The 27,077-nt window shown below is 35.8% G+C and overlaps 1 protein-coding gene across 16 annotated transcripts in view; it reads left to right on the plus strand.

The window, feature by feature from the left end:
- The window catches only part of NFIB (nuclear factor I B), a 242,657-nt gene that overhangs the window by 150,244 nt on the left and 65,336 nt on the right, over positions 1-27,077 (plus strand). For all 16 annotated transcript variants that reach the window (XM_050759586.1, XM_050759591.1, XM_050759597.1 and 13 more), the window contains 3 exons: positions 18,851-18,919; positions 24,455-24,575; positions 26,813-26,931. In XM_050759586.1, coding sequence (XP_050615543.1) covers positions 18,851-18,919; positions 24,455-24,575; positions 26,813-26,931 — 309 coding nt within the window. The remainder of the gene's footprint in view (positions 1-18,850; positions 18,920-24,454; positions 24,576-26,812; positions 26,932-27,077) is intronic.

Here is a 27,077-nt window from a genome sequence, read left to right on the forward strand (position 1 = left end):
TTCATGCTACTTAAAAGGTTATTTTAAACTTTGGCACTAGACAGTATGCATTCGACTATAAATAGGCTCTCTATTCATAAAAATATTTGGAGAAAGATGCTGAAAGAACTAGTTAACGACAGGTAAGACCTGACATCGTAGGTAAAGCCTTTAAGTAATTTGAGAATGAGGTCTGTATGGGTCAGTGCTAAAATCAAAGGACTTTTTTTTTTTTTTTTTAAACATAATTCTGTTTTAGAAACTTTTTTCTTCTTTATTCTCTAACTTGTTTGGAGACATCACATTCAATAAAGTTCTTAAATGTTCAAATTTAGAATAGGGTTCAGAAAAGGAAGAGAGGATGAGGGAAGTGTTTCTTTCACAAATCACTCTTAAAAAGCCAGAAGGACGCATAGCCCTCAGCTACGTAATTTTACAGGGTACATTATGGGAACTTGTATACAACCCACTCTTGAAAGGTTGATCTACATAGCAGTTGGCACCATGCCCAGCCACCACAGTGCTTCTAGCCTGATTATTTGTAATACTTAATGTGAAAGAGAAAAAAAGGGGGCCAATTTAGGAATATCTCGTAAGGTCCTGAGAGAAGGAGATTTTTCCATGTCTCCCCAGTCACCTACTCTATGAGATAACAAATAACATTCATTGCCTAATGATTGCTGAGTTAACAATTAAATACTACATTTGAGTCAGCTCAACATTAGAAGCAGAGACAGCCATTTGCCCTGTGTAAAATACACACCATTTTACACCAAGAACCATGAACAATTCAGAAAGAGCTGTTTATAGGTAGATTTTTCAGACAACAGATATTTATTGAGCATCTATTGCATGCATCACATTCGGCTAGATACTGGAGAAGATAAAAATGTGAGTTACACATGAACCTTGCTTTTCCCAAACGTTTTTGTTCATAAAATATACAAAATAATATATACATAATTATAATATATGAAATATATATTGCATATGTATTTATATTTAAGATAAAGACTAAATATTAGTATTACAACGCAGGTGTTGTAGGAGTTCAAAGTTGTGAAACACTGTTTCCTGCCCTTGTAGGTGGCATGGTGGAGTGAAAAGAGCATGAACTTTGGAATTAAAATTTTCCCTTGAATGATTGTAAGGGTCATCAGGAGAGTGAGCAAGTCAGCCAACTGCTCTATGCAGTCAATTGTGTTCATGCCAGTTGTGAGGATCAGATAGGGAAGCACACCTGACAGATAGCAGGTGCTTGATAAAAGTGAGGGGTTTCTTCATTCTACTTTCTCTTCCAGCGAGTTTGATCAAGAAGGCTTCCTGCAGAAAGTATCATTTGATGTGGAACCAGATAGAAATGTGTTGAATTGTAATCCCAGCACTTTGGGAGCCTGAGGCAGGCAGATCACAAGGTCAGGAGTTTGAGACCAGCCTGGCCAACATAGTGAAACCCCGTCTCTACTGAAAATACAAAAATTAGCCGAGTATGGTGGCACTTGCCTGTTGTCCCAGCTTCTTGGGAGGCTGAGGCAGGAGAATCGCTTGAACCCAGGAGGCAGAGGTTGCAGTGGGCCGAGACCATACCATTGCACTCCAGCTTGGGTGACAGAGTGACACTCTGTCTCAAAAACAAACAAACAAAAAAAAGTGTTGAATTTTTATACTGCTCTTCTCTAAAGGCTTAAGATGACATACCAAGTTACAGAAGATGCATAAGAATAGAATGTTAGAGATTTTATAAAGAAGGCAAAAGAAACAGATGCTTTCAAGTCTCATGATGAAATAGAATTGTAATTTTTAGAAAGCAAATGTTGTTGTAAGCCTATTGGCATAAAAGGAAAGGTGGAGTGACTTTTGTTACATAAATCTCAGTATTGACATGAGAACGGGTACAAATGTATCTTTAGAGATTACTTTTTTCCTACCAAGAATTTATTTTGTAGAAGCTTGTATTAACATTGTATAAATTTTTTTCCTCTTTTCCTTTCCATGGTGTTTCTACTTTATGAAGCCATCAACTTTCCGTGTCTATTGAAACTTCTGTATCTGTCCTTTACTTTTCCTAGCCCTCTTACTCTGCCTCTTATTTCACTGATTCCTATCTGCCAACTTATTTCTTATTTTAAGACATATATATCTTTTGCTCCTCATTCAGACAAGCCCCTTCAACCAAGTGTCTCATCGCTCTCTTCTTCGTAACATGACATGAAGGATGTCAAAATCTCATCTTGATTTCCCCTGAAATTCCATCTTGATTTCTCCTGAGCTTTTCTCCCCACTGAAATGATTCTCATTCAATCCTTGACCAGTGGTTTCTTTCCATTCTGTTCTTGCTTCCATGTTCCTGAGTATTTATTTGATTTAGTTGGCCAGGCTCTGTTTAAAACTTTGCCCATGCTTCTGAAAACAGGATCTTTCCTGGTAATCCAGGAATCTTCCTATTTTAAAAAATTGCGTGTGGTGATTTCTTCTGTCTTCTTAATCAGATATTTGTCTTTAATTCTCTGTGTTTTCAGTACCTTGCAATTTTTTTTTTTTTTTTTGAGACGGAGTCTCGCTCTGTAGCCCAGGCTGGAGTGCAGTGGCCGGATCTCAGCTCACTGCAAGCTCCGCCTCCTGGGTTCACGCCATTCTCCGGCCTCAGCCTCCCGAGTAGCTGGAACTACAGGCGCTGCCACCTCGCCCGGCTATTTTTTGTATTTCTTAGTAGAGACGGGGTTTCACCGTGTTAGCCAGGATGGTCTCGATCTCCTGACCTCGTGATCCGCCCATCTCGGCCTCCCAAAGTGCTGGGATTACAGGCTTGAGCCACCGCGCCCGGCCGCAATTTTTAAAATATATTTACTTTTTCTCCTAGATGTATGCCTTTGAAATAGCTTTCTCTCCTAATGGTTTAGACCTAAGTGTCCAACTACTTTTTGGACATGTTTCCCTAGATGTCTCATGGTTAACTCAAATGTAACATTTCCAAAATTAAATTTATTTTCTTTAACCAGACTTGGGTTTTTTGTTTTCTTTGTTTTTGCTTTTTCCCTTTTTAAGATATCCTGGAGTCACCAGAATCCTATCCAGACACCCTTGGTTAGAGTTGCTCCTGATTTCTTTCCCAGGAACCCTTTTTCTTCCTTATCCTCCAAATATTCATTCATATTCTGCTTAGAAAGGTCTCTTGAATTTACTTTCACCTCTCAGTTACCATTACCCTTATTTGACCTCTGAATACTATTTCTTGCCTGAAATTGAAGACAAACCTTTAAAAAATGTGACTGCCTACTGGGCAAGAGATATGTGCACACAGGTTTATATTTAAAGGAGCAATCATAGTGGAGTCAGAGATGTCTACCCCTTCCCAGGGAATATGATAAGATGCGTGGAACAGTTTGGATATAAAAGACAAACAAGAGGCTGTAGGGTGGATATAGTCCTAGCAGAGGAAAGAGCATTTCACATGGAAGAAGGGGAAAGGAAGGGAACTTAGTGTCTGATGTTGAGCACCATTTAAAGCCATGATATAGAATATAGGTTCTTAAGTAGTGAGTCATCAGGGGTTTTTCAGCAAGTCAGATTTGTATTTCATGAATTGTATTAATATACAGGTCAGAGAAAGAAAGAATGGGAGAAGAGTTAATTTCAACACAGTGCTCTCCTTTCACATTGCTGTCAGAGAAAGGACTCGTTCATGGGATACAGTTAGTTCAAATTTTCCTTAACTTTACAACAATATTTTAAGGTCTTGTGTTATCTGAAATGGTGTCATAAGGTAACATAGAATCCAAGTAAAATTTTAATATATTGATGTAGGCACTTAATTAATACTTCGCCTAGTTCCAGAAAACTTCCGAGAGGGCTTGCACATAAATAGGTTGTAATTTGCTAAATTTTAAAGGCTATTGCTATAACCTGTATTTTTCTTAGTTGAATGTCTAGGTTCACCTTAAGGGAGGGTCAGAATCCTCATGTGAAAAGAGATCTCAGTCATAAATTCCTCTAGGTGAGATTGTGACTGTATCTGCTGCTCTCGGCAGTATTTTAGTGATTGCTTTTACCCAAGTATCTCATGTAACTCCCCTCTTTCCCCTGCCCCGATGGAGTCTCGCCCTGTTGCCCAGGCTGGAGTGCAGTGGCATGGTCATGGCTCATTGCAGCCTGCATCCTGGGTTCAGACAGTCTTCCCACCTCAAACCTCTCAAGTAGCTGGGACAACAGGCATGTGTCACCATGCCCAGCTGATTTTTAAATTTTTTATAGAGACAGAGCCTTGCTATGTTGCCTGGGTTGGTCTCCAGCTCCTGGGCTGAAGTGATCCTCCCACCTCAGCCTCCCAAAGTATTGGAATTATAGGCATGAGCCAACCATGCCTGGCCTCATGTTCCTTTTACAGTGACCTCCTGCATCTAAAGTTTCCTCTGAATTTAAATTCTTTCCCTCTCCATATTTACAAGATCTGCTTTTGCCACATACAGCTACAATTTAATAATGCAAAGCATTTTCTGCCTCACAGATGGAAAGCCGGGATTGTTTTATATCACAAATATAGTGGACTTGCTCTAGGCTTGTTAAAATCACTGAACTTTGCAGAAGTTAAGCTTGCTGGACTAAACTGTCCAGGCTCTAAGGCAACTCCCACTTGCATGTTTAAGCATAATGTTTAAAAAGAGCATACAATTCTTTAGTAATATATTGCAAACAGAATAAAATATTAAGTAGATATGTATCTAACTACCTGAGTTTTAATCTTTTTCTACCTTATAGGATTAAAGGATGTGATTTAAAGATCATAGACAAATCTCCTACTGAAATCTCAATTTTTCTTTCCTTCTGTGTGACTTTGAAAGCGTATCTCGGTTACAAATAATTTAAACAAGTACTTTTGTATGTTAATTTGACTGTTGTTTGTTTGTTTGTTTGAGACAGAGTTGCTCTGTCGCCCAGGCCGGACTGCAGTGGCGTGATCTCAGTTCACTGCAACTTTTGCCTCCCAGGTTCAAGCAGTTCTCCTGCCTCAGCCTCCTGAGTAGCTGGGACTACAGGCATGGGCCATGTCCGGCTAATTTTTGTAGTTTTAGGAGAGATGGGGTTTCGCCATGTTGGCCAGGCTGGTCTTGAGCTACTGACCTTATGTCATCTGCCTGCCCCGGCCTCCTCAAGTGCTGGGATTACAGGCGTGAACCACCACACCTAGCTGACTCTTAGCTTTTGCTTGATAATGTCATTGATCAAAGAAGAATTTAAGAAAGAATGGTCAGGTTTTGGTTTTCAAAGTTGTTACAAATCTTTTTGGGGTCTTTTGACTTACATTCTGCTCTCTAGGGACCTTACCCTCTTTCATTTTATTTTATATAATAAAACTAGGGCCAAACTCTTGTTTTTGCTGTGATATTTTAATTCCTGATTCCACTAGACATATCTTCCCCTTGCCCAGTGCTCTATACCTTGCACGTATCTATGTTCCTGCAGTATTCAGCAGGAAGAAGACAGGAAAACCACTTGACTTTCAGATTTGATCTTACCATTAAAGTCATCACTTCCACTTGTTAATATCATGAAATGAACAGTGACATGATGAATGGTAAGATGCTGGCTCCATTGTGTACTTTGCAGCAATGTTTTCAATGCAACGGATTTTTCATTTTAAAATTTGGTACTTTGGACTGCTGTCATTTTCTGAATTGAAGTACTTTCTAAGCAGAGCAGTGTTTTCTAAATAAGTAAGGTAGAACTGGAAGATGAGCATTTCTGTTGGGACATGATAAAGTATTCTGCCATTTTATGCTTACCATGTCCAAATTGATACCCAAAAATAGCCCACATGAATAATGTTACCTTATATAATGTTGACAGGTGAAGAAGGGAGTACCTGTGAGCTTTTGGGAGAAAGAATGTAGAAGGAACAGAGGAATGAATACAGAGGCTCAGGCCGCTGATGAGAGGGGCAAAATGTTTTATAAAGAAGATAATTGATGCTGAATCTTAGTAACTCTTTAAAAACATTTACACTCTGCCTCATTAGCTCGCATACATCATTTTAATCATTTCCTAATCTCTGTAGCTGATATCTTGCCTCATTTTTTAATCCCTCTGATATATCCATTGCAGGTCTGTGGTTATGTGCAAATCTGATTATTTCATTCACCTCCTTATATGCTTCCAAGGTCTCCACTCTAGGCTAAGCCTAGCTTGTTAGCATGACATACAATATAACCCTTCATGATTTGTCCATTGCACACATGGACCATGCCTTTAGCGTTAGCCATGTGCTGCTTCTTTGTGTCTTTGCTCGTGTTGTTTCTCTGCCTGGAATGCTCGTACTCCCTTGTCACCTCCTCAGTGAGACTTCTTCAGAGCCTCTGTGCAGTGCTGTTTTACAGTAGTAGCATTTAGTGCAGTGTTTTATCTCTATTTTCATATCTACTCCCCTTAATGAATTCTGAGCCCCTTTGGGTGAGTATTGCATTCTTCTTTTTTGTATACCTATCATCCAAGGCAATGCCTAGCTGTAGACAGTGTCCAAGATTTATGAAGCAGGGGCTTAGACCAGTAATAGACTCAATGAATAACCTGTTCTTGCAGTGTGTGGGATCATTCCCATACTCAGAACCTGACCTAGGCCTAGAAAAAGCAGGTACTTCTGCGGAGATACTTACAGTGATCCTTTTATGCCCTGTAGGTAGACCACATCCTAGACATGATTATTTGTAAGATTTCTCTGAGCTCCTCATCTTATGTAGCATACTGATGATGAATTTTATAGAGAGGTATCTGACTGAGAATTGTAGCACTCCAATATAATTGCTGATTCAGAATAGTAGTCTCAGGTGGATAGAGTTTCTCTTCTCCCAGTTTGATAAGCTATAGAGAAGTCCTGGTTGCTGCTTTTGTGCTTTTGTTTACTAGGGAATATACTATAATGTAGTTAGAGTTCACTTGACCATGAATGAGGAACCTGGTAAGATAACTTTCTAGAAGCTGCAAAAAAATACCTGATTGTTGTAATTCATACCTTCAAAAATATTCCTGATTACACTGAATGTTTCTGATTCGCTTGTGATTCTTCTTGTGCTGTAGAAATAGCACTTTCTGAAAATTTGGAAACCACTCTTTATAGGTCACTTGCTAACTTTATTGAGGTATAATAGCATACAATAAATTGCATATATATAGTGTACAGTTAGATGACTTTTGACATATGTGTGTGTTTGTTTGTTTTGTTTTATTGAGACAGCATCTCACTGTTGCCCAGTCTGGAGTGCAGTGGTGTGATCTTGGCTCCCTGCAACCCCTGCTTCTCAGGTTTAAGCAATTCTTGTGCCTCAGCCTCCTGAGCAGCTGGCACTACAGGCGCATACTACCATGCTATGTATTTTTAGTAGACACAGGGTTTCACCATGTTGCCCAGGCTGGTCTCAAACTCCTGGACTCAAGTGATCCACCTGCCTTGGCCTTGTAGAGTGCTGGGATTACAGGCATGAGCCACCCCAGGCAGCCAGTTTTGACTTATGCATATACTCATGAAATCAGCACCACACTCAAGGATGATGACGTTTCCACTAATCTCAAAGGTTTCCTCTGACTGCTTTGAAATTCATTCTTTCCTTTACGCTGATCTTCAGATGACTTATTGATCTGTTTTCTGTCACTTCCAATTAGTTTACATTACCGAGTATGTTAAAAAGGGGGGAAAAACCACACACACACAACAATATGCCCTTGGTGAGAAAATATGGAGGAACAAAGGAAATGGGATATGATCAAGATCTGCAAGGACATATCTTTGAAAATAAAAAACTAGAAAAAAATTCCAGAGAAAACAATTTGATTACTCAGAAGACTTATATGAAAAGTGAACCTACAAAAGAATAGCTTCAATAAATATGGTATTATGTGAGATAAGGAAGAATATCAAGAAAAACTAAATTGCTTTCATAGCATTAAAATTGCATAGGAGGAGTAAGAAACAGCACTGATCCTGTGGAAAGAAGCATTGATATAGAGGACAACCCCAAGATACGCTCCAGAAGCAGAGGAAACACAGAGGTTAAGATGATGAGAGAAGCGTTGATGATGGGAGAATAGAAAACTCGAGGTTTATTTAGGTGTTCATTGTGGAGAAATTGGAGAATGTAGGATCAAAGACAAATGGAGAAAAATTTGATGAGCTAAAAATTATCTGTGCAGATCAAAATGACTAATGCTATTCCAGCCACTTAATGAGAGGCTTGTATCTAAATATATCATGTTGAAATTTGTACATTTCATGGATGAAGAAAAATTTGAAATTTTGAAATTTTCTTCATCCTGGATGAAAAACAAGTTACTTCTTCTGTATTTCCTTTTATCGACATTAAATACCAGGAGACAGTGGAGAATACTTGAAATTGTGATGAAAAAAACATTTTTTTTTTCATTCAAAGAGCTTCACCTTCAGTCGAAGGCAATGGAAATATATTCTTTATTACTCATGGTATGGAAAAATAGAGTTCCTCATTTTATTTGTAAAAATTTTACTTGAAAACCCAAGACTGGCAATGTGATGATTCAATTAAAAAATTAAGAACAGGAAAGTATAGCCATAGATATATAAATAAAAATACAGATATATAGACTAATCATGAGAATAGTAACAATTAAGATGAGAATTATGACCAAGTAATTATTATAAATAAGATGACAGACATAAATGTCAATGTAAAAGGTTGTTCTTGAATATATGTAAACAAGAATATGGTAACAATCTGGGTCCAAAATTTGAGACTACATATTTAAATTTTAGTGAAATACACATAACGTAAAATTTGTCATCTTAACCATTTTTAAGTGTATAATACAGTAGTGTGAAATATATTCACGTTGTTGTGCAACCAATCTCCAGAAACTTTTCATCTTGCAAAACTGAAACTCAATACCTGTTAAATAACAGCTCTCCATTCCCTACTGTCCCCGGCCTCTGGCAACCACCATGTGACTTTGTTTCTATGAGTTTGACTACCCTAGATATCTCACGTAAGTGGAATTATACAGTACTTGTCTTTTTGTGACTAGTTTATTTCCAGATGACATTTTTAAGGGCTGCAAAGAGGATGAGGCTGGAGAGATTGGGAAAATAGGAATGGCAGACTAGTGTTCCCCTTTTGGAACACTTTATTGTTCTAAATTTTGCTGAAGAGTCTGTATTGTTTGCTTTGTCTCTGTTTGTGCTTAGATTTATTATTAGGTAAGCCAGCCTCTTGGTGTCAAGTACATTTTCAGCATCTTGATATGATCATATGACTTTTTTCTCTATCGTAATGATAGCTTTTCTCATAGTGAGCTGCACTGATTCATGGAATAAACCCCAATGATAATAGTGTATTGTTCTTTTGATAATATTGCTATATTCAATTTGGTATATTATTTAGGCATCTGGAAGTCACATTTACTTGTGTGCTTGATCTTTCATTGGTTGGTTCATTGTTTTGTTTCAATGAGGGAGGCTACAAATTTAGGTATTCAAGTTTTACTGGCCTCATAGAGGCTGATAAGAAAGCATGCTTCATGAGGAAGTTTGTCATTATTTCCGAAGGCCTGGGAGAGTATAAATAACATTGGAACCCAAAGGCTAGATAAAGGATACATAAAATCCAGTTGTGCACCCACCTGGACCTGGTGCTGTTTTCAAAGGTAGTTCTTTACTCATATTTCTAGTATGTTCTAGGATTGTCACATTTTTAAGTACACATAGGAATCACTGCAGATCTTATTAAGCTGTGGATTCTGATTCTGAGGGTCTGGGGTACAGCCTATTCTTCACTTCTAATAAGCTCCCCAGTTATGCCAGTGCTAATGGCTCTGGAACCACATTCTGAATGTGGTGTCATAGTGATTCCCAAACTTTACTGCACATTTAAATCACTTGGGGAAACTTTTAAAAGGGTTCTCAGGTCCAGGTCTCACCCCCATATCAATTAAATCAGAATAGCTGGGGTTGGAAGCCCAACATAAACTGCTTTCAAGAATCCCAGATGGTTCCAATGTTCAGCAAATTTGGCAACCACTTCACTAGGGTAATCAGTCTGCTCAGGTTTTCCATTTCTCTGCTCAGTTTTGGTTACTTTTATGTTACTAATAATTGCCCGCTTAAGTTTTCAAAGTGTGGTCAATAAGTTGTATGTGTTATTCTCTCATAATTCTTTTAATGTATTTGATTTCTATGGTTATGTCTTCTTTTTGTATTTGTATAGTCATGCACCCCATCGTGATAGGTCAGTTGAAGACAGATTACATATGACAGTGGTCCCATAAGATTATGATATTTTTGTGGTACCTTTGCTGCGTTCATATATGTTTAGATACACACATACTTACCATTGTCATACAATTGCCTACGGTGTCAGTACAGTAGTATGCTGTATAGGTTTGTAGCCTAGGAGCTATAGGCAATTCCATACATACAGCCTAGGTGTGTAGTAGGTTATACCATCTAGGTTTGTGTAAGTACACTTTGTGATGTTCATACAACCATGAAATTGCCTATTGACACATTTCTCCGAGTGTGTCCCTGTCATTAAGCCATTCATGACTGTACTTGTATATTTTTACTTTCTCTTCTTCCCTTAATCAGGCATGCCAATGGTTTTTCTGTCTTGCTGGTCGTTTTAGAGAATCATTTGTTTTATTTATTATTTTAAATATTTCTTTATTCTATTAATTTCAGCTATTATGTTTAATTTCATCTTTTTAATTTTTTGGGGGGTGTTGTGATGCTGTTCTTTCTTTTATGGTAAGTAGTGGGTTCCTTTCTTCTTTTTCTTCTCATTGCTTTTTAGATAGTTTATAATTTCCCTTTTGATTTTTCTCTTTGGTTCATGGTTTATTTTCTTAATTTCTAGGTAGTTGAGATAATTTAGTCATTTTTTATTATTTACTTTTATTTGCCAAAGATGAGACAGTATGGCTGTAAAAGTCTGTACTTTTAGGGATTTGTTAAGTTGCCTCTTTGGTCAAGAACATGATCGATTTTTTTAGAAGTTCCATGAACATATCAGTAAAATATAATTTGTATTTAAATGATGTTCAATTCTTAAAAAGATACATTAATAGTAAAAATTATCACTGTGACTTTATTTTTTATAAAGTTTCTTGTATTTTAATAGAATGTATTTCTTCATAATATTTTTTGGTGCATGTGGGGTTTATGATTTATCTTCTTGTGCCTTTTATCCATTTATAATTATCTTTATTGTAATTCAGCTTAAGTTTTCTCTTAACCATTGCTAATTGACACTGCTTCCTTTTTGTTTGAATTTGCCTGATTTCTCTTTGCCTACCCATTTATTTACAACTTTTTGTTCTTGTTATTATTTTGTGTTAGGTGTGTTTCTTGAAAACAGTTGAATTTTGTTTTTTTTTTTTTTTCAGTTGACCTAAACTCCCTTCATGGGAAAATTCAGTCCATATACATTTATTGTAATGATTTATATATTTTATTTTACCCCTTCTATTTTACTTCATATCTGTTATATATTTTTACTTCCTCTTTTATTATTTTTGCTGCCTTGATTGCTTTATTTATTGTGTTTTCTTTTCTCTTTGCTGATTTGGCTGTTCTACTTTTTCCTTTCCTGCTCTTGAAATGTCTGCTTTACTATTATTTGAAAACAACATGCAATTTTCGTATCTACTCATCGGTACTATGATTATTACTTATATTTTAGGGAAGAGAAATGTGATGTGTGGAAGAGTTAGACAGCTTGCCTTAGGTTTACATAGTAAATGGCAATAGTCTTGCCCTAGGGCTGCCTTTTTAACTAGAATGCTTTAATGCCGTTGGAGAGAGGCATACCTTCCACATCCATTAAAAAGATAAGAGGGCATACATTTAATTTTATTATGCCATAAAAATGAACATAGCCCACTTAGTAAACTATAAAATATCGGTGCTAATAAATTTAGAAATCTGAAAAATTGATTTTTTTTTGGAAAATATATAATAAAATTATCTCAACATTAGAAAGCAAAAGTTTAGAATTGTATTCACGATTCAGAGTTATCTAAGAGTCTTCTCTGCAACAGATTCAAGGAAGATGATATTACTAGTAAAATTTTCCAAACATTTAAGAACTTTTTATGAAATAATATTTTGTTTTGTTCCAGAGCATAAAACATGTTGGACCATCATCAAAACCATTATATGAAGCATGTATATATTCCTGGTATAAAAACTTGACCAATAAAATACAAAAGTTGCCATAGAAGTTTTCCAACTACCTGTAGAAATATTAGAAGAAACTGAGCAAACCAGTTCAACAGTAAATTAAAAGAACTATCTTCCATGCATAAGTAAAGATACTTAAATCTAAGAGTCCAGTAGTATATAACACCAATAAATGTTGTTAGAAAAAAAACGGATAATCTCTACTAATGCCAAAAAAGAATTTGAAAATATTCAATAGCCATTCTCATCAGAAAACTTTTTAAAAATCTGAGAAAACTAGGAATAAGTGAGTACTTTTTCAGATAATGAGAAAACAATCTGATAAATTCATAGCCAACATTATGAATTGTGAAACTGTAGATGCAATCTCACTGATATTAGGAAAAAAATTCCTGCTAGCACAATTTCTATTTTACATATTTTTAATGTTTGTGTATTTATGAATGTTCTGATTTTTTTCAAATGTTCTGTTTTTTAATGTTCTGTTGAAAGAAATATGCACATATATCTGAAATGAGTCCATTTTATTAAAATAAACAAAAGTTGTAACATTAACGTAATGGCCTTTTTCCCTATCAACTTGCCACAGTTAAAAATAAATCCCTACTAATACGTAATTCTGGCAGCAGGATTGTGAGATGGACATGCTCACAGCTTGCCCTAAGGAGTATAAGTCGGCAAAACAACTTTGTAGAAAGCTGCTTGACAGTTTTTACCACGAGTTTTAAAAGAGTTTATGTTCTTTGACCCCGTAATTCTAATTCTGGGAACTCCAGCCTAAGGAAATCATGAGAATTGCTGACAAAGATTTGTGTATTAGGATGTTAATTACAGTGCTATTTGTTTATTGTGTTTTAAAAATTGGGAAATAACCTAAAATGCCAAACAATGGAATGGTTAATATAAAGTATGATACAGCCATGCAATGTATAGTCATAAAAATCATGCTTTTGAAAAACTTTATCTAAAAGGATAGATACAACATTAATAGGAAAAAAGCTGGATACAAGTGTATTTAAATTTGATATTGATTTTATAAGCACACACATATTTTATTTATATATATATGCAGGAAAAAGTTTAAAGGACTGGAAGGAAATATGGAAAAAATATAGCACTATCAGGGTGTGTTACAGTTGGAAAATTTCTGACTCCCTCCCAGATCACATAAATCATCATCGTGGGTTTACATTTCATATTGAGAGATATACTTAATTCTAAATTAATATTAGAATGTCAACCTGGACTATAGGCTGAGATTTAATCTCTGTGAAGAAAATCACTATCTTTGCAATGATTAATATTTCTATTTTATAATCACCGTTTCAAACTTTAACCATGAATACTTCAAGTCAGTTTAGAAACTGAAGATAGAGCTATGTGTCATAAACACCACCACCAGAAAATTACTAATGGGTTAGTTGTGGTATCTGAAGTTATATGAAAACTGGCAAAGAGCTAGTATAAAGTAATCTCTTCTTGTCCCTTTACAAAAAGAATTAAGCCTTCTTTTAAACTCTGTTGCAGAAAGTGAACAATTGCAATCATAGGGCTGGAAAAAGCCTATAGATGTCTTATATCCACCTGTTTGTTCTCCAAATGAACAATGCAAGAAAACTAATAATGCAAGAAAATTAACATAGGAAAACAGCTGTGTAAGAAGGGAGAATTTGAGGGTTGCAATGGCTTTTGAGGTGCTTTTTTCTTTTTTTCTGTTTTTTTTTGGGGGGGGGGATTTCCTTCACAAAGCAAGAATTTTTATATCCAGTGGGAGTCTTTATAGCCACTGAGAAACTATCTCTGTAAGATAAAAGTTTCCTCATCTGTAAAATGGCAACACCACTAATATGACATATTTTATAAGATAATTGTGAATGTGAAGTTAATGCCTACTTGTGAAGGTCAACACAGTAGTTGGGAATATATTGGTTATGTTACCTTTGCAAAATATCACTTGCCTTTTTAGGCTTGTTCCCATTGAATGACAAATCTGTTTATTGAGCCAAAAAACAGCTCCTGGAACTATGCAGAATAAGTCAAATCCACCATCTACATTAATAGTCCTTCAAATACTTGAAGACAGCTTTCATGAATTTAATAACTGCTTTCTGTGGCTTCTTTTTTTTTAATTTCAAGAATAGAACACAGTAGACTGTAAAAATGAGCATTATCAGTCTTCCTTTGGATTTTCTATGTAAATGTTGTTTAACATTCAAATGGTGCTGATTATAATTTGAGATATTAACAGTTAGATATGCCATTGTGTCCCTCTGTTATTGTTTGTAAAGGAGGTTAAACAGTATATTAACTTCTGAGTAGTGATTTACTGTTGCTTTTGTCAGAGAAAAATAAAAAAGAAGTAAAATAATATAATTTGATATTGCCTTTGAGACTTTTCAGTTTGTAGAAGTCTTTATTTCCTACTCAATTTTATTTTTTTAAAAAGCACACATGTAGTGTAAATACAGCATCACACAAATGCAGAGTTGTTCTTTTCTTCCTGGATTAAGCTGTTGTGTAATATTGCTCTGTAACCATTAAGCAGCTGCTCTGCCTCAGAGATGCTCATATTTCCTTTGGTAGACGAAGGGAATTTACTATACGAATGTCTCCAAAGTGCTTTAAGATCTTTAGCTGTTGTATCAGCTATTTCGATTTACAGTGGTCTGTGAAACGTGAAAAACATGTTCCTGAAAGGCCCCAGTACCCTGGAGGTTACAGATGGGGTTATGCTAGCAGCAGATAACCTGATATTTTACTGAGTCTCACCCCTTATCCTACTGCAGGACCCCTGACTCATTGCAAAATCCTCCCAGTTATTTTGCCATAGCCCTCAAGTATTGTCTTCTGTATGCTAATGAGTAAGCACTAGTAGGTATCCAAGTACTATTTTAAGTATCTGAGTACTATTTCATCCATGATTTCTTTTTCACTCTACCATGTCTTGGGAAATGTCTGTCCATTGCAAAGGCTGTGCTGCCTGCAGAGATGTATGAAGGTGGCAGCCATCTGGTTCAGGTGCTCCTCCCATACTATCCCTCTTACCTGATTCTCACCTGTCTCTGTTCCCACAGGTACACGGTTAATAGGCATCACTACTCATCCTCAAGAAACCTTCCTCCACTAAAGTCTCGCTGGGCTCCATGCAGGAGTAGAGCCCAATGGGACGTGTGTGGTGTTTTGCATTTTATCCAGTAGGTTCCAAAGAAGTTCTGATATATTTCCAATGCTTTTCATAGTTTCCGTAAACTACCTCTTTCCATTGTTTCTGTAGATTCCAATTTCTTAGAACCTGGGGAGTTGGGGGTGAGGAGTGGAGAAACACCCTGCTACATTCTGAATTGTCTTCTTTTTTTCTGTGAATAGCTACAATAGTCATTGTATTGTCTATGTTTGACTGCCTGACTGTCTTCCCACTGTTAGAATTGGCCTTGAGCTTGCTTATCCCTTCTTCATGATTTGGCTTCCAGCAGGCTCACACCCCAGTCCATCTTAATGGTCATGACTTAGGAGTAAATGGATCTCTGACTCCTCATTGGAGTAATAAGGAAATGAACTTCAGATTACACATACATATTGCAATGTTATTATGTATTACATCTGATATAGTTTATGTAAACACATTGAAATGTTCATCATTTATTCATCGATTTATTTAACAAGTATTTTGTGGCTCTTACTATTTAAACACTTCCAGTTCCTTGGTTTTTACTTTGTATAAATGCCTAACATTACACATTAGTACACAACAAAGTAAGAGATATAATCTGACCCTAATCATTACTCTTTCTCATGTGACCCGAAAGCCTAAATACACTCTTCAGCAAATAAGTTCTAGGGAATAACAAAAGTTAGTATAATTATCCATGACTCTTAAACCATCTGTATCTACACTGTAATAAAATGACTAAGATGTTAATGTGTGACCCTGTTTTTAAAGTTGAATTTTAGAATTTTGTTCTGTGTTTATTTAGTACTTACTCTATATATAGGCAATGAGTTAGTCATTAAGGAAGATAAAGAGATGAACAAAACCCAGTCACTTCCCTAACTAAAGGAGCTGATAATCCAGCAATGACTGCAAGACTTGAAAACAGATCTCTCAGAAAATCTGAAAGTACAAAGTATAAAATTAGTCCAAACTAGGAGCTATGCAAGTACAGAGGAAAGAGATTTCTGGCTGGGCCACTGGGTGGGAGAAGGAGGTGGAGGAGCAGTTTACAGAGTGGGTGGTGGTTGGGTTGGATTTTTGAAGGATGAGACTAGAGTGTGTAGAAAGAGGACCGTCTCATCGCAGGGAACTGCAGGAGGAAGATATGAAGGTAGGCATTTACAGAGTACAATTGGGTGATGAAAAATAATCTTCTGTGACTAGTTAAGTATATGAGCTGTGGTCTGATAAGGGAAGTGTTTTTTTTTTGTTTGTTTTGTTTTTTGTTTTGTTTTGAGATGGAGTCTTGCTATATTGCCTAGGCTGGAGTGCAATGGCTCCTCTCGGTTCACCGCAACCTTTGCCTTCTGGGTTCAAGCGATTCTCCTGCCTCAGCCTCCTGAGTAGCTGAGACTACAGGTGCCCGCCACCACGCCTGGCTAATTTTTGTATTTTTAGTCGAGATGGGTTTTCACCATATTGGCCAGGCTGGTCTCAAACTCCTGACCTTGTGATCCACACACCACAGCCTCCCAAGATAAAGAAGGTTTTTGTACTTAATATATTTACTTTATTAAGTTTACCCTACATAAAATAAAATATAATGAACTATAAGCAATAGCAAAAGCAACAGAAATCTTTCTATATGATGGTAAGTTACAGTGGTCCAGAAGAGTCAAAAACATCTCTCCCCAACCGGCAAGGCAGTCAGTGTCCTTTTTTTGTATTTGTGACTTTTAGCACCTTGTCCAGTGACTGTTCCATAGAAGTTTCTCAATAATTACTGAAATGAATTTAACCTGGTAAAAATTAATTGCTCAAGAAATAAGAGTTTCTTAAAATAGAAGTGCATTAAATTGGGACATTTTGTTATAACACTCTTAAAAATGTATGTATATTTTTTAGAGTAATGACTTAATGTGGCACCTGTTTTATCCCCTACTGAGATCTTACAATTTCCTCTCACTCCTTCTTTCATTCTGTTTCTAAAGGTGGGTGGGTGGATGTCAAACATCAATGGCTCCTCAGTTCACAGCAGTGAAACATATATGCTAATTGAATGATTTTCTGTCTTTTCATGCTATGTATGGTTGAAAAGCAGTGTGGTGCCTTTTGTTCTGGTAAATTTTCTGAATAAAGATTTACGGATCATTTTGGACTGTCTGGAGGCCAGTGTGCATAATTCGGTGTATGACTGATCGCAGGTTCCACTGGCCCATCTTAATTTATTGGTAACGTTTTAACCAGTGTTTACTATGGGGTTTATATTTTTATCTCCCTTAGTAACAGCTCTGTAAGATAGGTGATTTTTATTGTCTCTAATTTGTAAGTGAGGAATCTGAGGCAAAAAGAGGACTAATAACCTACCCGAGACTTCATAACTGGTAATCCGTGGCTAGAATTCAAATCTCAGCTCTTTGATTTCAGTGCTCCACGTTGCTACACTACCCAAGCCTCACATCTTTGAACTGAATCTAATTCCTTGGTCAGCCCTAAAGCTTTATATAAAATCCAGTCAAATTGCCAGTTCTTAGAATCTAGTTTTGTTTGTTTGTTTCTCAGAAGTATTTCAATTCTGAGGATTTTCAAACTTATTCTCTCCCTAGGACAGAAGCAATTAGGCTATAACCTCCCCCCATAAGCTATTCCTTCCCTCCTTACACACACTCATTACACTTCCTTAACATAAATGAGAATGGGGTGGACTGGGTGCAGGGTTACTGCTGTTTGTGGGAGTTCTCGTCTCTAGTTTTGGACATAGTTAGACCAGCTAATAAGCAGGCACCATGGCCACTGTGCACTCTGTCCAGGTGTGACTTAAGGGTCATGTGGCATTCCCAGAGGCCTAGATTCACCACCATTTGCCAGAAAAGGTGTCTGATTCTTGAAATAAAAGGAGTCCAGTGGAATAGTAGCAAGGGTGAGGAAAGCAGTGAAATCGTGCAATGTATATTAAAGATGCCCAGAAATAGGTCAATGCAAAGTTCTGTATTTGCTGTATATACAAGTTCTGCTTTTTATGTTATTAGTGACTCTGGAACAAGGGTGGGGGTGCTGGTAATAGCAGCTCACTTTTCTTTAATCAGAGAAGGTTTTACAAAAGAACAGTGGTTTTAAGAGATCTTTGACGTTATTCCAGCAAGGTGCTAATTGTGGTTGTGGTTTCCTTTTCCTTTCTTTCATTTTTCACTTTAGTCTACCAGGTGCTACTGAGTCAAAAGCATTCACTGAGAGCCCACAGACCATTCTGTATGCATGGGCTATGGCAAATCAAACCGCATCAATAACCTGTACTTTTACAAAGGGAAGAAAAAGTTTTCCTAAGAGATTATTTGGTATCTAAACTTTTTATTTTTGTTTAAACAAACCTAATTTGCATTCATAAGTTATTTTTTAAAGTCTATATTGTAAGCATATTTGGTTTTTGTTCAAACCTTTGGCTTTAAAACACTTAAATTCTAGTGCGTAATCATTTATTTTTGCTGTCTGCTTATGTTGATCATTTTTCCTTTAATGTTTATTTTTAGGATACCTTGAGGATAGTTTTGTAAAATCTGGAGTCTTCAACGTATCAGAACTTGTAAGAGTATCCAGAAGTAAGTAAATTGTTTTCTTACTACTTAAGCATGCAATATGATTTAAAATACTTTATATTTTGAACCTTAAATATAGTATAAAAAGTGACCACATATTAAGAACATTTGAATTTTAAAATCTTAAAACTTTTGATGAAATAATAACTGAATATATTTTGCTTGATTTTCTAAAATGTTTGCATTGAAATCATCAAAACTTTTTGTTGTACAAAAATAATTTTGTTTTTTTTCTGATTGCCATGTTATTGGTATTCATTTAATTCACTGTTCTCTGCATGACCATAGATGGCCATTTATACCAAAGGAAGTGTGATTAATTAAATGTACTCTATGTTGTTATGATAACCCACATAAGTTTCCTGTAGATAAGTGCTTTTTCATTTTACTAACATTTTGGTGGGGGTTGGAGATGTACAGGATATACACACTAACGTGCAGAGCGTAGAGGGATGCAGAAATTAACTTTGCAGATTGTAGTTGGATATAGATAGAAAGCATTGTTATTCAAAACAATGTCCAATTGTTTTAACTGGCCACTTCACCTGAGACACCATTCTTGGCAGGTTGGATCAGATTTTTCTAGGGTAAGCTCACCTGGCAGGGTACCTAAGCAAAGGGGACGTTACCTTGATTAACTCTTTTACTTATTACTAGCATGTACAAACATATCCAAGATGCAGATCTGTATGTACTAATTATGTTAAAGGAGGTGACTCCTTTCTTCATACTCCCTTCACTGATTTAGCTTATTTATGTGACTTTGAAGGATATAGTTTCACCTGATATTTTGATAGAATGCATCACACTTTGGAATGATGTTATTCAAATGATGTAGTCACACTCTGAAACTTGCCTAAGTTGTGTTTCTCATTTGGGTCAAATTTAGAGGTCATGAATAAGAATTATGATGATCCAGAAAGAACAGAGTAAGCGAGTTACTGAGGATAAGGATAAGCAGTGTTTTAAAGTCTTGTTATTCAGTAAAGGAATCTCCAAGCTATCACTGACTGGCTTTTGAACCATAGTTCCTCAAATAGCTCACATTTCTAAAGTGAACAGTGCAAATAGCATGTATAGCAGGGAGTGATATACATGAACGTTTAAGACCGTAAGTAGTTTATCCTTTCTGGTATAATTCTGGAGTAGATAAATATATGCCCAAAAGACTTCTCTCATGGGTCTTTTTACTTGGTGACAGTGTAGGAGAAGAAACACAAATATCCTGTATTCCGGTAGCCCCAGGGTATGTATTCGATGGGCAAGGAGATTGTCCAAGGCAATGTGCCTTAATGTGTTTTTCCAGATGAATATGTGATATCCAAAGGTATCCAACATTTGAAAGTTTTCATTGTTAATTTGGGAAGAAATATGCCTGACTTATCAGTAGCACTTTGTAGCATCAGGTAAGACAGGGGATACCTGAAGGGGTGTGTGTGTTTTCCCCATACTGTTCTTTAGCAGAAAGGCTTATGCTGCTACAGTTAGGAGGCTTATGAAATTATTTTCTTAAATTCGTACTTCTCTGAGTTCAAGTTCAATGGTGTATTTTCATCCTTCTTAGGAGAAGGGCAGTAGAGTCAGCTGTCAGAAAATATTTATTTAGTACCTCATTATAGGTAATGCTATGCTAAGGATTGTCAAAGGAGAACTACATTAGAACCTTCAAAAGCCCAGACAGATATTTTGAAAAATCTGAATTTCAAACATTAAAGATGAAAATTATCTTTCTAGAACAGTTTAAAACCAAGGTAAATTTAATATACTTCATTCATTCATTCTTAACTTATAAAGTCATATCCTGGAGATTTTTAGGTTATTTGTTATAACAAACATTACTGATTTGTAATTAGCACATTAATTATCTATATTCATTAGATAATTTATTCAGCAAACATTTATTTTCTCCTCCATATGTAAATAGGTGTCTCTGAAAGGCCTGATAAGTTATCCTCCTAAGTGTTTTAATATAGCCACATCATAATCTTTGTTTACACAATTAAACTTCATTATTTATGAAATAAAGGCTTGCTAAGTAAACATAAACTTCAGCACAATACTTATGTGTGTATCACAAATTCTGACTTCTTGAGGGTTTACAGTATTCTAGTGTTTTCAGTCCTCTAGAGTTTTACAATCTTACGACCCACTGATGTGTATGTTGACTTTAGCTAATGAAGCTATTCAGCATTAGGATAGTGAGCTCTCTGTTGAATGTTATTATCTCCATCTTAAAAGTTGATTTAGGATCAGCTTTTGGAGTGAGGAGAACAATAAAGGAGATTAAAGGTTGGCCTCTAACCCTTAGAATCTGAGGTTCTTTGGTGCTTCATTTCTAAGAGGATATTGGCAACCTGTTAAACGTGATTTGCAGCTTTCAGCCTTCTTGTAGCTCCCTGGGAGAGGCGCTAACACTGATCTTTGCATCTGATGTAAGTTCTTCCAGAGGCTCTTAAACAGGAATATCTGACTGAGACTTGCTGTTCTCACACACTCTCTTTGTCATTAAATAATTTCCATGTGTGTTGTTTTAGTGCTTTGGCCATGTTTATTGTTAATCTACTTTCCTTTCTGTAATCTCCCATTTAGTGTCACAATACATACTAAATTTTTACAGTGCTCATGCATAAATCTGTAGACAAATTATTTTATTGCTATCTTTACAAAATTAAAACATAATATGTGTACATATTTATGGAATCCATGTGATCTTTGGATCCATGCATACAATGTATAATGATTAAATCAGGCTATTTAGGATATCTGTCATCTCAAACATTTGTCATTTCTTCATGTTGGGAATGTTTCATATCTTCTTTTCTTGCTATTTTGAAATATGTGGTATATTGTTAACTATAGTCACCCTGCTGTGCTATCAAATATTGCAAATTATTCTTTCTATCTATTACAACTGTATGTTTTTACCCATTAACCAATCTCTCTTCATCTCCCCACCTCCCCACCCTCCCCTACCTCTGACAACCCCTTCCATGAGATCGACTTTTTAAGCTCCCATGTATGAGTGAGGACATGCTATATTTGTCGTTTTTATTGCTGTCTTGACACTCTGGAGTAATCCTTCTGGAACAAAATTTAGAAAAAAACAAAATTTCTGAAGATTTAAAAATTATCATTTACTACAAATTACATCTAGTTGATTTATGGGTAAGCAAATTACGTTAACTATGGAGCCATATGTATTCAATAGAAACTATAAATCTTTGCCTAAATATGAACTTAATAAATTGAAAATAGTTTATATAAGGGAGAACCTCTAAGTTTCCTGTTAGTAACTCAGGTCTATGATTGTATCCATTACTGTGATGGGAAGCCAGACAGATTGTTTACTTCAATTGAGCCCCTGAAATACCTCCTTCTAGCATGTACCCCACTTCCAGTGTCATATAGAACATGGTTCTAATAATAAATTATAAAACATGTGGTTACTGTGGGATTTCTTACCTCACTTTTTTTTAACCTTTGGTGTGACTCAAGCCACAACAGACATAGCTACATTTTAGCTGTCCAAATAATTCAAGCCATCAGGCATAGTTACTCATTGGATACAAATATTTTCCGTGTAAAGGATGTTACAGTGTATTATATAACATGAACAATCTATCAGAAGACCAATAGATACTCCAGAAGTTTGGAGCTGATAGGAATCATGTATATACTGATGTATTTAAGTTTTAGTCAGGAAAGAGAGCTGTTCCTTTTGTGTTCCTTGGTCACTTCTCTGTGATAAAGCTTGTACCTCCTAATTTACTTTCTTAAAAATATTTTAAGTTAATCTTAGCCTGACTAATATTAAAATACAATTCAAAGGATAGTGAACACATTTAGAATATTCATTAAAAATGATGGGTAAGAAAAATTCCATAAAAATCTGCAGCCTCTTTGGAATTTTATACTCAACTTGAGGCAATTGGGAGGGAGGAGGCGATTAAGTAGACCACGTATGCTTAGAGTGAATCTCAGGGGCTCTAGAATTTTGTTGCAAAGCCCCAGAGTGCACTTTCATTTGAGCTTTTGAAGGGCTGATTAAGACAGGTAAAGAAATAGAAACTATTCTTAAGCAGTTCTTTGACACCGACCTACCTGGTCTGCACTTTGCACATTGTCTCTACCTATGATTTTACTTCTGCAGCAGTCCCTGTTTAGAATGACCTTCCTCTAATCTCTTACTCATTCTCCAAAGTCCAGTGCCAGCCATGGCTTTTCACAGACTTCTTGGACAATTCATGCTGCTATTGGATTATTTTTCCCTTGAAATTCGACAGCACTTTTGGATCATGTCATTAATTTGGACAGTTTCATTTTCATGTGTTTTGGTATTTATATGTTTCGCATGAATGTTTTACTTACCCAGCTTGTTGCCCAATATTTTTATTAAGGGCAATATATGAGACTATTTTGTACCCATTGCAGCCAACACCTGCCAGCAATGGACACAGTCCATAATTTGTTGAATGAACATATTTTCAGCAGACAGGTTCATTTATACCTCTTCCTCTGCTTTTAACAAGTTTGAACTGTTCATCTTTGCTAACCATTCGAGTCTACCAGGGAGGAAGTTTGGAGGAGAAAGCAAAGAAGGAAGGGAACTCACAATCGTTGAGCACCTGTTATACACTAGGCTCTTATCACTACCTGTTTCATTTCATCCTCAAAATAATCATACGTGTCAGGTTGTTATTACTCCCATTTTACAGTTAGGAAACTAGGGCACATAGCTTATAAGTACAGAGGGAGTTTAAACTAAAAGGCTATTTATCTCTCAAGACTCTGCTGATTCTAACACAATATGCTGCCTCATAGATTTGTTCACGATATCTAAAATTAAATTAAACAAATTTGAACAGATGTAATTATACAAAATATCATGAGATATTTTGATAAAGACATACAATGCATAATAATCACATCAGGGTAAATGGGGTATCCATCACCTGAAGCATTTATCCTTTGTATTACAAACCAAAAATTATTATTCTATAATAATATCAACATTACTATTTGAGTGGATTAGAAGTCGTGATATTAATAATTATTATTATATTCTAATTAGGAGGCTGTGAATAATAATTTTTGCTATTTTTTTGTGAAACGGTTCTATGTTTATTTGACAATGATTTGATTTTTGAGAGCCTAAGTAGTGCAAAGCAGCTTGTTTGGTGTTGCTGAGTGATAGGACTCATATATTCTGTTTCCTCCAAGGCGTTTGTAGCTAGCAGAGTGACAGATGTAATGTCAGCTAATATAAAGGAGTGAGTAAAGAAGGTTGAGGAATAGGATTAGGGAAATTGGTAACCAGTGATTATAATCTGATTGCCTCAAATGTCCAAGCTTGAACGTTGCTAAGGTGAGCAAGTTTTCAGGTCCTATCCAGGTTGTATGGTGGGTATTAGAGGCTTAAGGTGAAGAAAGTTCTCTTCTATCTTTGACCAGAGGCATGGAAGATTCTCGATTATTGCATTTGAATAGAGGTCAGAAATAAGAATGTCATTCCCAATGCTTCTTTGTCTTATTCCTCAGCACCCATAACCCAGGGAACTGGAGTCAACTTCCCAATTGGAGAAATCCCAAGCCAACCATACTATCATGACATGAACTCGGGGGTCAATCTTCAGAGGTCGCTGTCTTCTCCTCCAAGCAGGTAACTGAAAGAAGGGCTGCTCATATTCTCAATTGATACACACATAGGTTGGTAGGTAGATGATAGGCAGATAGATAGGTAGGTAAGTAAAGAGAGATGGGAAATAATTTTTGCTGGTAGTACACAGATTTTTAAACTTTCCTGGTTAAATTTATTTGGCTGGTACAAATTAAATGTAATTTTTTTACACAGCAGTTTTAAAAATCTTTTTCAAGGGGACAGGTAACTAGGAAAATATATTAATATGATTTTTGTCCTGTTGTAGGAAATATTAAAATGCTGCAAGTTAACAAAATATTTCGATGACTTTAAAAATGATGTTGCTGTGGCAGTGATATCTGGTTTATAACTGATTCCTGGTAACTTTTATCCAAATATTACATCTAAGCTTAGGATAATGAAACATAAAAAATAAAATGTGTCATTTACCTAGCCTTAAAATTAAAGACCACAGTTTGCCAAGTTCTTCAATTAGCTGATTTTTTTGACTAATTTAATTAACACTCTGTTACCAATGAAAATATTACCTTCTCTGAGATTTGGTTTAACCAGTCTATGTTGGGGGTCAGCTAGAGAGAGTTCTCTTTGCTTTTGACTTCTCTGTTAACATTCTCATTTTTTTTTACTGATCTCATTGTAATTGTCAGTCAGGGTGAATAGAGATTACAGATGTATTGTTTTTTTTTTTTTTTTTTTAAATTTGAGCTAGATCTTTGAGACCCATCTCATTCCTAGAGCATTAAATATATGTGTAATTAAATATAACAGCATACATGAATTCTAGAGCAAAACACTCATTTTACAATGTGAACTTTTTAAAAACAAAAGCATACCTGTGTATTTATTTTCCTAAACTATTGTCGGTAGTGAAAGTTCGTTGAATTTGAATTAATTAGGGACTGGGCATATTTGTATGTTTATAAACTAAGATCAATTTTATATCAGTTCTTGTTAAACCATTTTCATATAGTTAAATTATGTAGCAAGATAATTTGGTTTATTATCATTAAAATAGTCTCTGACATATCAAAGTCTTAAAAATGCTTTGGTTTTTCTAAATTTAAAATGTGAGTAGTAATTTTTAAATTTTATCTGCTAAATCAGTATGTTGTCAACACAGATCTTTCTTCATGACTACTTTATATAAGATACTGTCTTTCAGAATAAGCAAGGTTTAAAAAACATTTCTCTATTACTTCCTTATGCATATAATTTGTTCCCCATTTTAAGTTTTTCAAACAAATTTTCTGCTGACTCATAGACGAGAGAATTAGATTTAAAATGTAAGGTCTAACTTTGGATACTTTGGGAAGAAACTAAGCTTAGCATGGATAGAAATTGCCATCTTCTGCATCATGTTAATACTCTGAGAATTGTGAGTCAAATATTAATCATGAGTATCTACAAATGTACTCAGACATACATATACATGATTCAAGGGCTTGGAAGCACAGTGCAGTGGAAAGAGCGCACTTCTGGAAGTCAGACATCCTTACCTTATGTCTGACTGCTTCCATTCACTTGCCCTGGACAATCCACTGAGTCTCTCCAAATGTGTCTCCCCATTTGTAAAAACAAGGGGATTGGTTTATGAATATGATTTTTGAGGTCAGTTTCAATGCTGAAATCCTATAACATTATGGTTATTATTGCTGCAAAAAGCTAATTTTGAAGATTTTTTAAAAGGTTTTGCCAGATAGGTGTGAATAAGATTTTTTTTATTTAATTAAAGAAAAAATATTCACTGGGCACAGTGACTCACATCTGGATTCCCAGTACTTTGGGAGGCCCAGGCAGGAGGATCACTTGAACCTAGGAGTTCAAGACCAGCCTGGACAACTCCCTCTCTACAAACAAATTTTTAAATTTGCAAGGCTTGGTGGCATGTGTATGTGTTTCTAACGATTTGGGAGGCTGTGGTAGGAGGATCGCTTGAGCCCAGGAGCTTGAGGCTGCAGTGAGTTGTGGTCATGCAACTGCACTCCAGCCTGGACAACAGAGTGAGACCCTGTCTCAAAAACAAACAAACAAAAAAAGAAAAAATTCACATTTATAGTCATAATTTCATAATTATCTGCTTTATAGGATATTGGTGGGGGCATATGTAAGTATTCTGAGATACTATTGCTTGTGCTTTTGAAAATTTTCACAGTAAGGATCTTCTCAGATCATTTACTTTCAAATGTACACATCTTCCCAGAAATCCCATTAATATAACTATTGCCATATTTTAACAGCAAAAGACCCAAAACTATATCCATAGATGAAAATATGGAACCAAGTCCTACAGGAGACTTTTACCCCTCTCCCAATTCACCAGCTGCTGGAAGTCGAACATGGCATGAAAGAGATCAAGGTGAGTAATAAGGAGATGCCTCTAGAGAGATGAGTAAAATGTTGGCTCGTTTTTTAAGTTTCGTTTAGTCAAAATTTCATAATTAAACCAATATGGATTATATATTGTTTTCATCAAATGATTCCTGTAGAATTATTTTTGAGATG

This window comes from Macaca thibetana, chromosome 15 (genome assembly GCF_024542745.1).
Source record: "Macaca thibetana thibetana isolate TM-01 chromosome 15, ASM2454274v1, whole genome shotgun sequence".
In the NCBI taxonomy this organism is placed as follows: Eukaryota; Metazoa; Chordata; class Mammalia; order Primates; family Cercopithecidae; genus Macaca; species Macaca thibetana.